The sequence below is a fragment of the Echeneis naucrates genome, chromosome 3 (assembly GCF_900963305.1).
Source record: "Echeneis naucrates chromosome 3, fEcheNa1.1, whole genome shotgun sequence".
NCBI lineage: Eukaryota > Metazoa > Chordata > Actinopteri > Carangiformes > Echeneidae > Echeneis > Echeneis naucrates.
The window spans coordinates 20,892,420-20,905,959 of record NC_042513.1 but is presented as its reverse complement, the minus strand read 5'-3'; the positions used below and the strand labels follow the sequence as shown (position 1 = coordinate 20,905,959).

General features: G+C 43.2%; 2 protein-coding genes across 5 annotated transcripts; both read left to right on the top strand.

The window, feature by feature from the left end:
* Positions 1-3,221: 3,221 nt before the first annotated feature.
* acta1b (actin alpha 1, skeletal muscle b) lies at positions 3,222-7,149 on the top strand. Its single transcript, XM_029497651.1, has 7 exons — positions 3,222-3,355; positions 4,140-4,276; positions 4,838-5,162; positions 5,540-5,701; positions 6,109-6,300; positions 6,411-6,592; positions 6,708-7,149. The coding sequence occupies exons 2-7, from the start codon at positions 4,148-4,150 to the stop codon at positions 6,849-6,851; spliced, it is 1,134 nt and encodes a 377-aa protein (XP_029353511.1). The 5' UTR covers positions 3,222-3,355; positions 4,140-4,147; the 3' UTR covers positions 6,852-7,149.
* A 1,023-nt stretch (positions 7,150-8,172) lies between these two features.
* Positions 8,173-13,532, top strand: ccsapb (centriole, cilia and spindle-associated protein b). Of its 4 annotated transcripts, XM_029498334.1 has the most exons (6): positions 8,535-8,706; positions 8,794-8,955; positions 9,122-9,543; positions 9,647-9,751; positions 10,623-10,840; positions 10,929-13,532. In XM_029498334.1, the coding sequence occupies exons 3-6, from the start codon at positions 9,147-9,149 to the stop codon at positions 11,109-11,111; spliced, it is 903 nt and encodes a 300-aa protein (XP_029354194.1). In that variant the 5' UTR covers positions 8,535-8,706; positions 8,794-8,955; positions 9,122-9,146; the 3' UTR covers positions 11,112-13,532. The 4 variants fall into 4 exon arrangements, with proteins under 4 accessions (XP_029354196.1, XP_029354197.1, XP_029354195.1 ...); XM_029498336.1 differs by lacking the exons at positions 8,535-8,706; positions 8,794-8,955 and adding an exon at positions 8,173-8,218; XM_029498337.1 differs by having other exon boundaries at positions 8,533-8,955; positions 9,647-9,742.
* Positions 13,533-13,540: the final 8 nt, after the last annotated feature.

Below are 13,540 nucleotides of genomic sequence, written 5' to 3'. Positions count from 1 at the left end.
GTGCTAATGTCCTGCAGAGGACGACTTGACCAGGTGCTGCTCAGCCCTGCGTGAGTTTCTAATTCCAGCTCCATGTGCTGCAGCTCCGTTCGCTTTTCTCTGTTTCCACCCTGGGCTATTTGAGGAACTGCAGAAAAAGAGGTCCTTACCCTGTTTGGCCTCACAATGTCGCAAGCAACATCGGTTTATTTATCACTGACATAAAACGAAAATTGGCCAATTGTGCACAAGTCTCACTGCATTTCGGTTCAGCTCAACTGTGCTACATTAAAATGGCTGTAAATGATGCAGAGGAATATAAGTAGAATGTCTTAACCTCTGTTTAAAAAAAAAATAACAAAACAATCAGAGACAGAATGTTGTCGACTAAACCCTACATAAAAAACTCACCCCTTTTAAAACTGGTTGCTCCTGATTGGGGGCCATGCTTCCTGCTCTACCTCTCTACAATATGTCAACACGGCCCACCCCGTCTGTTTCCTGCCAATCTTCAGACCAGAAACTAAGGATTCCACTACAGATCAAAATTGTATGAAAATATGTTTGCGCTTCTCAATCGATCAGATTTTCCTAACCCTAACCCTTTTCGTACAGGCTGATGTAGCTCAAACTACTTCCTACATAACTGAGAAGCGATTATAGCAAAAAAAAAAAAAACACAGATAGACAATAATAGGAGAAAAGAATATGAAATAAAATAAATCAAATACTTAGCAACAGTTCTTTTGAAGATATGTGGATTGTCTTCAGACTTAATAGTGTCTAACACATCTAATTCTTTTGCAGCTTATTTACTCCCAATTAGAGAGAGAATAGGACTTGAGCAATACTGTAATAAATTAAACATCTTATACGGAATGGACTTAAGAATCCTAAGTTTTGCCTGTCCATCTACAATATCCACAGTATCCTCACTGCAACATGGATAACAAACAAGATGTCCAATCTGTTCCTAAAAGTCAACAGTACATCTTGAGCACAATGACATTCATACACAAGGTAGAAGACTGATGTACAGCTAGAGCTTCCAGCTATTGAATGCCGGAGCTTGTGCTATTCTTACACTTTCCCTGACACTCTCGCCCTGTGTGCTGCACCCACAAGAGGCATGAAAGTCCGAGAGTGGCAGCTAAAGAGAAATAAAAACATCTTACTGAACCGATAGCAAAGTAGGAAGCAACAATGCCTGAGTCTTCTCTAAGGAAAAAAAAAACAAAAACATTGTTTTTGTTAAATTGATCACTACATGTCCACCGCTCAAACTCTACATTTACTGCATAAAAAAGTCCACAGTCTGTGACTCTCCTCTGGCTGGTTCGGTCGAAAATCACCTGACAAACTAAAGTCATATTTTCTACCACCTGCTACACACGCCCTTTCACCTCTCTCTTTCTCCTCCCCTTTCTTAGAGTAGGCCCTCGAGGAGACCCTCGTAGCCCCCCCCCCCCTTGGCCCCCCTGACCTCCCGTCTTTGCCCACCCTCCTTTTTTCAGTCCCCAACAACTGCCAGCCCCCTTACATTTTAGGCGTTTCACCAGCCCTCAGATCCAGGATCGCTCACAACAAGTGCATAAAAGTAGCTCAACCTCGCTCTGCAGCCCCTCCATTGGCCCCCTCCCACAACACACAAACACACACACACACCTTCATGCGCACTCTCACAAATTTCAGTCTGCCCCTAAGACTTCTAAAATTTATTACCCTCACTCTTCAAACTTTCTAGATATATTAATCAAGTTCGCAGGATCCTAGCATGAGGATTTCAATGACACATTGTTAAAGTTGTTCTTCAAGTGAGGAAGAGAGTTGAAAACCTACGAAAACAATCAATTTTAACAAAACACTTCAATCTTCAGTGCATGACAGAAGGATAGTGACACAAGTTTTTAATTTTATATCCCAAAGCTCAGTTTTCACGAATTATGGAAAGCAGTTAAGGTCACATTCACCCACTTGATATCCAAACGGACACTTTGTTTTTCTGCTATAAATGAGAATCAGTCTTGTTGCTGTATGTATGTGAATCCAGCTTTAGGTCATGATGACAGAATGTAATGGTCAGTGTTTTTGGCAGCAAATAATTTGTATTTCGTAACTTGCTTATAATTTTTTGGAAGAAGATTGTTTATCTCTTAACCAAATGCAGAGGAACTAATTTCTATACATGTAAATGCACTGTACTTCTTCCTCCATTTATCACCCCCACATGCACACACATGCACACATGCAGCAGCCCCCGCCTCCATTTGAGTTATAATTAATCCAACTGCTCTAGTGACAGTGCAGTGTAGCCCCTGCAGATAGGGTTTCAGCTGTTTCTGTGGTTCTTTCCTTATTTATTCAATACAGCTTAGGCAGATCTGTGTGAATGTCAGATCATTTGGTCTGAGCAGTGAAAGTTTCAATTCAACTGATTGTAAATATATTTATAAAAATGAAAATATCTACATAAGTGACACTGTGAATCTCTTTGCATAAAAGTATAATCTGCACATTCACTGAGAAGTTTAGTGCTTGAAATCACAACATGTGGACTGATTATTATTATCATGACTTCATGTGGGGGTTGATACAGCTTTTTTTAAGAAGTGGAGTGGGGGGGTGTCAATTGGACTACACCGTTTAATTAAATTAACTGCAACTGCTAGTGAAATATTATGACTGGAATAATGCAGGCCCATATTTACCTGACTGTTCCCTTTCAGATTATTCTGTGCTGTCCTGTATGAACCACTATCACCAGAATTGAACTTTTAATTGGCTCCACGGTTCGTGGCAGCAGCGGGGGCTGTCACTCAGTAGTTGGCGGTCCTGGCTCTCACTGTGGCCTAAATCTGTTCAGATGAGGGCAGCATTTTCCCATTTTAAGGCTGGATGAGGCCTAGTACAGCAAATCTATAACCCTGCTTGGTAGCAACTGGCGTCTCCCCTTAGGAACCCCCCCCTGTGGCCCGCGCGCTCCTTATACGGCCCTCGAGGTGGGACCGCGAGGCTCGATGGGAGGTCAAAGAGACAGTGCCATATATGGCGCGCGCTCTCTCCCCGTCGGGTGCGCGCAGCGTCACCATTGACCCACGCCACCACCCCCCCCAAAGTCTGATGGATCTGATGGATCTGATGGACACCCGGACCTCCCTCTGCGCGGCGCGCCTCCCTGATACCCCCCCACCCCCCCCACACTACTCGGCCTGTCAGCATCCTAATATGGCAGAGGGCCGGGATGGGGGCCAGTGCTGAGGTTTGTGAATGGTGGAGGTCGGGTATATAAGCTGGACGGACGGCACAGAGGACCGTAGCTGGTTCAGCAGCAGCACTGGTTGGGTCATTCTCTCCGAGCCGCAGACACTCTCTTAAGGTAAGACTCCTGAAGCCTCTGAGCCACACCGGGTCCGCAGACTAGACTCCCAACAGAACATCTGCCGGAGCAGGAGCTCCAGGACCAGATACCACTGGAGGGAGCATGGCTTCTCCTTTGGGACAGGCTAGACTTTAGGGGGGGCATCAGGCAGATGGGGCCAGTGTTGATAGCCGGACTGATAGAGGGGGCGTCGGTCAGACAGTGTGAGGGACAGGAGACTTACCTGAACTATCAGGAGAACTTGAGGATAGACAGATGAAGAAGACAGAACCGATAGACCGATCTGGTTCAACACCTTAATATTTCCAACGCTGAATCCTGGAAAGATGCTGAAGCTGCGATGCGCCCTCAGGCCAGTTAGAAAATTAGAACAGTTCACCTGAAGAAGATGGTGATCTGAAATTTGACGCACCTTAGATCTGGATTTTGACTAGAATTTGGATAGCATTTAAAATTTAGAATAACTTAGAATACAATTATTAAAATGTGAATAATGATTGGCTTTAGTGAAGATTTGCTCTTTGGGGGGAAAGTGTAGCTCCTTTCCGTGCTATTTTAATGTGATTTCATAGGTTGACAGGGGTTTGTATGTCAATGTTGCGCGTTGTGAGTGTGCCATGGATAGACTCAGTGCCAGCCTGATCGGGTCCATGCTCCAGGAAATTTTAAAAATGAGTTTTAGTCCGTCGCACCTGGTCTGAGCTTACAGGAAACAACTTTCACATTTAGTAGGTCTCTCTTGTGGGTTTGATTTCATGGACTTCCTTCTTTCCTCTCACAGAAGCCAACATGTGTGACGACGATGAGACTACCGCCCTTGTGTGCGACAACGGCTCCGGCCTGGTGAAGGCTGGCTTCGCCGGAGACGATGCCCCCAGGGCCGTGTTCCCCTCCATCGTCGGCCGCCCCCGTCACCAGGTGAACAACTAAGAAAAGCCTCTGAAGGGCCAAACTAGAAAACCAAAAACAAAACAAACAAACAAAAAAAAAAAACTGAAAACAAATTGACGATTAGGATTCTTTAATCAGGACACCTAAACCCATCATCATTATGATCAAAAATAGGAAAATCAGGTGTGATTCCAAAACAGTGAATTGAATGATCGTTCAGGCAGACCCATCCTGCTGGAGTGATTAAAACGTTTAGCTCAAATGTCATTATTTTAGGATGTAGTTTGTGGAACAGGTGATGACAGGAATGGAATAATGAATCCTGGGCCGTGTAAATTTGGCTCATTTCACCTCCAGCAATGTGGCCTTTGGTTCTTGGAGACTAAATTAGTCACAGGTCTATTGACAGATACACAATTGCTCTCTGTCAGTCTCTGTGACCCACGCTGTTATTTGGCGCATTTACGCAATGATCACCATGCCTGTCCAAAGTCTTTAATCTGTCCAGAAGAAGGTCATACTTCTCCATGGATTATTCTTCACCCCCGGCTAACCTTTCCATTATCTTTCCCTCTCTCCCCCCTTCAGGGTGTCATGGTCGGTATGGGTCAGAAGGACTCCTACGTCGGCGACGAGGCCCAGAGCAAGAGAGGTATCCTGACTCTGAAGTACCCCATTGAGCACGGCATCATCACCAACTGGGACGACATGGAGAAGATCTGGCACCACACCTTCTACAACGAGCTGAGAGTGGCCCCCGAGGAGCACCCCACCCTGCTCACTGAGGCCCCCCTGAACCCCAAGGCCAACAGGGAGAAGATGACCCAGATCATGTTTGAGACCTTCAACGTCCCCGCCATGTATGTGGCCATCCAGGCTGTGCTGTCCCTGTACGCCTCCGGCCGTACCACCGGTAAGACTCCCTGAACAGACACGACTCAGAGACTTCTTTATTATGGAGTAAGCTGTCATCGACAAATGTAACTGATAACATCATGTTACAATACAAACACATACTGTTAACATCTACTGTTATCTGGCTTCTAACGGGTCATTTTGGCACTGAAGCAATTTTACGCACGACCTTTACGCACAGTTGACCAGCTATTCTGGGACAGTCTAGGCTTATATATTATACATCACGGCCCTTAAATTACACACATCAGTGCATATCTGTGAATTCTTCTTCAAAAACGTACTTTAATCGTAGTTTTGCACGCACACAAGATTTTTTCATGACCAATTGTCGCCTGTCACACTTAAGTGAACGCTCTCCTCACCTCTCCTCAGGTATTGTGCTGGATGCTGGTGATGGTGTGACCCACAACGTCCCAGTCTATGAGGGTTACGCCCTGCCCCACGCCATCATGCGTCTGGACCTGGCTGGTCGCGATCTGACCGACTACCTGATGAAGATCCTGACTGAGCGTGGCTACTCCTTCGTGACCACCGGTGAGGACCTTAAGCTGCACCAAAAACTGAACATATTCTTTAAGATCATTTTAGATGCACATTATTCGACTAAATAAACTGAAACATTTATTTTGTTACAATAGTTGAACTGAAAGTGGCATTCGCTTAAAGGCAGCGAAGACAAATTTGTGTAAATCGCTGTAATAGTGTGGCTTTAACTGCCTGTGTGCGGGTTGTGACCGGCAGTGTTTAACAATCACTGACAGTGGGATGCAGTTGTGTATTTAAGGAAAGTGAGCCAGTAATTTTTCGGCAGACAGATCTCTAACAGAGTAGCTGTCGTATTTCAACCCCTTAAATTTGTTTGTCATTACGCACAAAGTGGCTGCGGTCTGCGTGGCTCTTCGGCACTCTGGAGAATAACTCACTAACTTGTCCCCCCACAGCCGAGCGTGAGATCGTGCGCGACATCAAGGAGAAGCTGTGCTATGTTGCCCTGGACTTCGAGAACGAGATGGCCACCGCTGCCTCCTCCTCCTCCCTGGAGAAGAGCTACGAGCTGCCCGACGGTCAGGTCATCACCATCGGAAACGAGAGGTTCCGTTGCCCCGAGACCCTCTTCCAGCCTTCCTTCATCGGTACTTAAGATGATAATTCATTTCTCTCCAAGTTACCGACATATGAACATTTTGGAGTCTTGTACCAAAACCGACCGCTCTCCTGACACTTGTCTCTCCCACCTGACCAGGTATGGAGTCTGCTGGCATTCACGAGACCGCCTACAACAGCATCATGAAGTGCGACATTGACATCCGTAAGGATCTGTACGCCAACAATGTGCTCTCCGGTGGTACCACCATGTACCCTGGTATTGCTGACCGTATGCAGAAGGAGATCACTGCTCTGGCCCCCAGCACCATGAAGATCAAGGTACTTAAAGCTTACTGAGATACTGAAACAAAACATAAAACCGAGGGAAAACTCACACGAATCTGAGGTACAATTTCAGCCACAAACCTTACTAATTCACTCCTTCCTCCTCCAGATCATTGCTCCCCCCGAGAGGAAGTACTCCGTCTGGATCGGTGGCTCCATCCTGGCTTCCCTGTCCACCTTCCAGCAGATGTGGATCTCCAAGCAGGAGTACGACGAGGCTGGCCCCAGCATTGTCCACAGGAAGTGCTTCTAAATCCTCCATCTTCTTCTCCAGCTTCTCCATCATCTCCATCACTTTTACCACCAGCTATCTGGAGATCAATCGAGAAGGAGGATCAACCTCTGCGGCACAGCAACACTCTGCTGTCAATGGACTGTCTGTCTGCGCTGTTGACATTCATATGCATTTTCTATCCTCATAAAATGTGCATATTTTGTAGCTGTTTGTTGTCTGTGTTGCACGGAGAAAGGCTGTGAAAAACCACCACTGAACCATGCATCCACCAAAAAACTTTAATAAAAAAAATAACAACAACATGTTGCCCAACACATGTGAATGTAAGTGTATATACATATTGATAATTTATTAAAGTCCATTATTTGGTATTTATGATCCTGGCCTTGTTTTTCTATTAGAGAAAGGGTAGAAACAAAAACTCAAAAACTCAAATTCATTTTTAAATGTAATATTTGAACAACAACAAGACCTGGGAAGATATCATAGCATAGTAGCCAAATAATGAACCAAAACCTGGGAAAAGATAATAGACTTAATAAACACTCCTTCTGGAGGACAACACAAACCCACTAAGGTGGTGGGGCTGGGGATTCGTGGAGGTCGACAGGGTGTGTGGACTCTGCCTCCTGGATTTGGAGTGAGGGCCACAGGGTGTCGCACCGGTCCTTGCTGATTGGGGGCTCTCGGGTGACAGGAACGAAAAACGCCGCCTTTAAACTCCAGCAGTCGGAATATGACTTGCCAGGAATGTGCCAAGGCAGCAGCAACAGCTCTGCTTTAGACCGAGCGGATCAGCGGCCTGGGACACCTGACACCCGGCCCTGGAGCCCGCTGAGCTGCCTGCCCCGTCCTGCAGACCATCTTTAGACAAAACCATACCCGCAGCCCTGCCTTATATGCTTATAGGCTCAGCGGTTTATCTGGGTGAGGGTTAAAGGTCCGGGCCAAAAGCACAAAGGAGTGAGCTGTGTCAATAATCGATCAGTGTCCTCTAAGACCCTGATCGACTTTAAATCAATACACAGGCCTTACCTGTGGAGCCAATGAAAACACTGGTCAGATTACCTGATCAATATAGGTCTTTTTTTATTTATCTGGCCGAAGTCTGCGCATTATATCTAAACACAATTACAAATTAAATTCATTTTTTTTTAAGCTCTTTTGCCACCCAAAAGAAACCATTATCGGCAAATGGTGGATCTGACCGCATTCCCGTCATCCCCGCCCGGGCCACCTGTTGCAGGGTGTGTTTGGCTTTAAAAAAAAAAAAAAATCAAATGTCCTCCGGTGGGCGGAGCTCCGCCCAGACGCTGCCTGTGTGATTACAGTGATGACGTAAGCGCCATCTGTTCCGCTCCGCTTCCGTGAAATCCAACTCCGGTGTGAGTATATTTACTGTACACAAATTTAGACGCTGGCAGCTCTGAATTTTCTGCTGTCGAGCCGCGAAATGATGGATTGTCCCGGATTGTCAGTGAGGTTTTGAATTGACTGAGCAATAATAATGCGGGCGCTGACAGACGAACGATAATCGACAGTCCACATTACAATATGATTTACAGACATCTATAAATAACACATTTGTCATGAGGAGGGAGTAGATAAACAAATACCGTGCAGCTCAACTGCGGTGCAACAACCTATATGCAATTCTTAAAAAAAAACCCCAACAATTATTAAATATACGTTATTTTAAATAATTTTTCGGAGAGCAGGTTATAAAGCCTGTGGTCTTTTAATGCCTGTTTTCATGCAGGGATTGGCAGACTTTTAATTTGGAGGTCTCCACAAGCGTTAAGATCGCCCAATCAGAGGAGAGGATGGTCTACGTCACCGCTTTCAAGAAGTTTCTGCCCTTCGCCTTCTAACGGTTGATCAAGTTTACGCCCGACGCCATTTTTAAAATGTAAAACGCAATTAAATTTGCGATTTACAAAATTGTTCTTATTATTTTTAGCAACACTAGTGCTAAATCGTTATTACCAGCCCATAGAGGGAAACTAACGCCGGTAGAAGAGGAAGTAGGCGGGTTCGTTACGCCGGGAAAGAGCTGCCATTGGTTTTAACCACTTCCACATTTTGGTTTAAATGTCTGTCAATGAAAGCCAAACTGTAAGAGGTGCGTATTTCTGCAGCTAGTGCATGAGTTTGTTCAAACCTGCGAAACAAAAGCCTTGCAGTAGATATACTACTTTATCATAATATTTACAGTAGTCTTGTCTTATTGTATTTTGTTGTTGTTGTTGTTGTTGTTTTAAGCGTGGCCCTCTTTGGTTGGATTGTAGTTCCAATAGTTTCTAAAGGGAAAAGATGGTGACCAAGAAAATCCGCTCGGAGTACATGAAGAAATTCAAAGACCCCAAATGGGAGACCTACACAAAGTGCTATGAGGAGATGCTGAAGTACAGGCTGGCCCGGAGGCTGCTGGAGCACACACACAACCCCTGGTTCTGGGGGGGCTCAGACAGTGACTCAGAGTCCGGAGGAAGGAGTCCCCCTCCTCCCAACGATCGCCAGGACCTGTCTGAGCCCACGGGGGTCAGGACGGGGGTCAGGACAGGGGTCAGGACGGAGACCGAGCTGGAGGAGTGTGAGGGGTCAAGGTCTGGCAGACAGGAGCAACACCCCGGGACCTCAGGGCCCGTACCGAGGCTTCCCCTGGAAGGGGATGACAACCAGGAGGATGGATCTGCTGGACGGTCTGCAGGTAAACACAAGATGTAGACCTGATTGAGACAGAAAAAAAAAAAATTCATACACCATAATGGGATCTGAGCATGCTTTTCTACAATATGTCACTCACTCCTTAGGATTACAACTTAATGGTGCCAGAGAAATAAGAGCAGCAGCAGAGGAGGCGAGAGAGAGGCCGAGAGACAGCAGCAGAGGCAGCAAACAGCTATCAGGTGACCGAGGTAAAGGGAGTAGAAGTGATTCAGGTTCAGCCAACTTTATTTATGTCCAGGGGAAATTCATTTGTAGCTTTGCCAGTCCATACATCCACCCATACACAGGCAGCTAATAATGAAGTCAAAGGAACATTCCAGCGGCAACAAGATATGGCCTGTAACCAGGTAGCAGGGATATCAAAATAAATGGGATGTCTTCAAGAAGCTCTTCTGAGATCACCTCCTCCTGAGCCATAAACTCTCTGCCACATACACTGCTACAGTGTTGTTGTTGTTGCACTTTCTGACATGGTCTCACACACATCTTTCCCAGATGTCGTACTAAATGCTTAAACCAAATTATTTCACTACACCGAAGCTGTCCTAATGCCCATCACATAAAAATTGCTTTGAATAAAAGTGTCTACCAAATTAGTAAATGTAAATAAGTCTGTGATAAACAATAGGGTGTAAACACTGACGGTAGAGCTTGTGCTCCCCCTTTTGGAGGGCAGAAGCAAACAGATAACTTTATTCATTCAGTGAGCAAAGGAATATTGCGCCATATATATACATCTTGGATTCATATCCAACTACAGTAAAGCTTATCATTATTTATTGATATCAGAATTGTGAATTCAAAAATATTGCACTACAAGTACAGCACAACATGTCATCGCTGTGATAAGAATGGAGTGATAGCCCGCCATAAAGATTAATCTCAGCTTCAGCACTCTTCAATTGCTTGTAGATATTTTTTGCTGCATTTTACCCTTATACTGTATTTTTGTATATTTAAGTATTAGAGCGAAAACATACAGCCTCAATGATTTCCACTCTGCTCATATTGCTGTTCCTGGTATTTTGGCACATTTTAATGTATTTTTTCTATTTGTAGAGCGAGACTCTGGAGGACACCAGCCAAAGCACAGTAAACCTTCCAAATCCTCAAAACAAACTGGCTCCCAACGAGTCAGGCCTGCACCATCACGACAGCCCGGGGAGGAAAGTAAGATGGACAGGCATCCTTTTGCTCTGTACGGTTCAGGGGAGAAAGATGCAGACATTGCTGGCAGAAAGACACACAACGTACGTCCTGCAGCTTCAACAAATGAGGTAATTTTTCTCTGTCTCTGTCTCTCGATGGGAAATGCTATGCTTGATTGATAATGGGAGTTGAAGTTCATGCTTGTTTTCTTTGTAGATCCATGAGTCGGCTATACGTGCTAAGACCAGACGGCAGGTAGAGCGTCAGATCCAGACCCAGAGATCTGAGCGCCGGAGAGCCAAGTCTGCTGATGTAGACAAGGCGAGGAAGCTAATTCAACCTGAGTTCAACCCATGGCTAACTGAGTACATGCGCTGCTTTTCTGCTCGCTCTCGTTAGAACATACACACACATGCACTCAGCAGAACAATTTAAGAATGACAAAAAAGAAAAGAAAAAGCCATTATTGCCTACCACTTGAAGTTTAAATTTACATTAATGTTGGACTAATGGGGTTGATTGAGTCATACGAAGGCTGTAATATCATGTTTGTTAAAGACGTTTTTTATGTGGTAGAGGAGAAAGAAACTATTAAATAATTAAAAACAAGTCAATGTTTAACAATTGAACTTGACATGTATAAAATGTGCATATTTATTTACATGTCACGAGAGCAGGTATGAATAGATTCTGTGAATAGAGTTCTTAAAACTGATAATGACACTTTGAGCATCAGGGATGTACAGGAAATCCCACATTGTATAGACACATGAACAATGCCAAACACACACAAGCAGATAATTTGCATTCCAAAATATTCTAAGCAGAGCAACAATGGTTAATGAAATTTATGCAGCTTTCGGTTTTCTTAGTACTAAGTTGGTTAACAAACAGTTGTAAATATTTTCACAGGTTTTAAATTTTAGATCACCCAGTGTTATCAGCTAATTTACGGTTTATGTAACATTGATAGGTCTTCTTTGACTAAATCACAGTACTGACAGTTGCTCTCTGTAAGATCACAGTTTTGTGATGTCACGGTTGTTTTACTTCATGGGCTTTTTGACACTTGTGTTTATTCAGTTCAAATAGTTTCATGACAAATGTTGTTTGTCTTTCGTGTTAATCTGCTTATCAACAGTCTGAAAATAGATAGATGTGACCCAAAAGGCCATTGGGAGGACCCTTTAATAGTGTGTCCAGTATTATGGAAACATTCATTCTTTTTTACATGTACATCTATTTATGCTTGTTTGAAGCATAATCAAACAAAGATAGATAAAGCCAAAGTGTGAATTACCTCTAATTAGTTCTGCTTTTGCTGTTTTAAAAATAGTAGACGTACTTTGACATGTATCAGTCATTTGTTGTTGCTGGATGATGCAGTAGTTGCATCTCAACAAGTTATAAAGTTACAGAAAAGTTCATTTTTTCAGAAAATAATGAACACATTTTTCCAAACTTTAACATTTCTGTATCATTAATTCGTATTTTTGATTGATTAAATAAATACCTTATTTTTAGACTTCAGATTCTGATTTTCATAAGTGATAGGCTGTTATCATCAAAGTTGAAACAAAAAAAGACTTGATATTGCCTTCATATTTGGTCAGATGCACCTGTATATTGACCAACTGCGACCAAATCAGACAGCACTTTGATAATTAGTGTAGAAAACATGTTTCTAAATAGCTTTTTTTGGAATTGTAATTCTCTTGGAATTAATTTTCTGTATCTCTTTATATTTGTCTGGATGTTTTAGTCCATGTCATGAACATCAGACAATGTTTTTTGTACCTAAGAACTATAAATCATCTTAAATCATTTTAATCATTTAAATAATCGTTAGGGTCTTTTATCACACCAGAGCCCATGTACAGCAATCATGATAAAATCAGCTCTGTGCCATAAAGACTTGAAAAAAGGACTTTTCCCACTCTAACATAGTTACTGATGTTATTGATTTGAATATTGTGGTAAGTAAAGCAGATGATGGTGTCGGAGCCCTGTGTCTCATTCAGGGTTTTAACCTTTTAGAAAATCTCGTAATGTTGGTGTAACTCTGAGCTCAGTATCACATTATTTGCTTTGCTTTGTAAAGATTTGGCTTTTCAATGTTTTTAAGTGGTACAGAGGTAAAGTTAAGCCAATTGATGTAATATTTTGTGCAATATTATACCTTATATTACTGCATTTGAGCCGGTGTGTTTTTTAGATGTGATAATCTCAGAAAAGAGAAGTATTTAGTATCTTATGGGTCTAAACCTTATAGCTGAGGTCCTGTTTATTCTGTGAAGGAGCGTTTAGTTTTGATGAGAATATACAATACATATTTTTCTAGCTTATTTTGGTGATGTTTAAGAAACGTTCCAGTAGGATAGTGTCATAGGACATGATCATCCCACTGTAGGATATTTAATCAGGGGCAATGGGAAGTATTCAAGTTTTCTCAAACTTTGAACTCAAGTGACAAAGGAACAGAAGAACAGCTACATGAGCTTCTTCATATTCGGCCAACAATTGAGTTGAATGCAAATGGATGTAGGCCTTAAGTTTGTCTAAGAGGTTTTGCCTCCTCATCCCAGGTGCTTCAGCAGTTTGGAACGCATTTCTCTGACTAGTCCTCACTACTCTGAGCTTCTTCATCATCAGTAACTTATGAAATATAATCAATCCAGGATGTCACGACTGTATTACTTTAAAGCTACATTCCTCTTTTCACATAGGGTGTTAGGCTTTTAACAAACTGTATGTACATATTTAAAATGAGAGAAAACAATTGTTGAGGTTAAAAGCTGTTTCAATAAATGACTTTTTCACTTGTCTGC

Coding starts and splice junctions, on each gene's coding strand:
- acta1b (XM_029497651.1), top strand. CDS start 4,148: ATGTGTGACGACGATGAGACTACCGCCCTTGTGTGCGACAACGGCTCC. Junction 5,702..6,108: donor CTACTCCTTCGTGACCACCG/GTGAGGACCTTA, acceptor GTCCCCCCACAG/CCGAGCGTGAGATCGTGCGC. Junction 6,301..6,410: donor CTTCCAGCCTTCCTTCATCG/GTACTTAAGATG, acceptor CCACCTGACCAG/GTATGGAGTCTGCTGGCATT.
- ccsapb (XM_029498336.1), top strand. CDS start 9,147: ATGGTGACCAAGAAAATCCGCTCGGAGTACATGAAGAAATTCAAAGAC. Junction 9,544..9,646: donor ATCTGCTGGACGGTCTGCAG/GTAAACACAAGA, acceptor CTCACTCCTTAG/GATTACAACTTAATGGTGCC. Junction 10,841..10,928: donor CTGCAGCTTCAACAAATGAG/GTAATTTTTCTC, acceptor TTTTCTTTGTAG/ATCCATGAGTCGGCTATACG.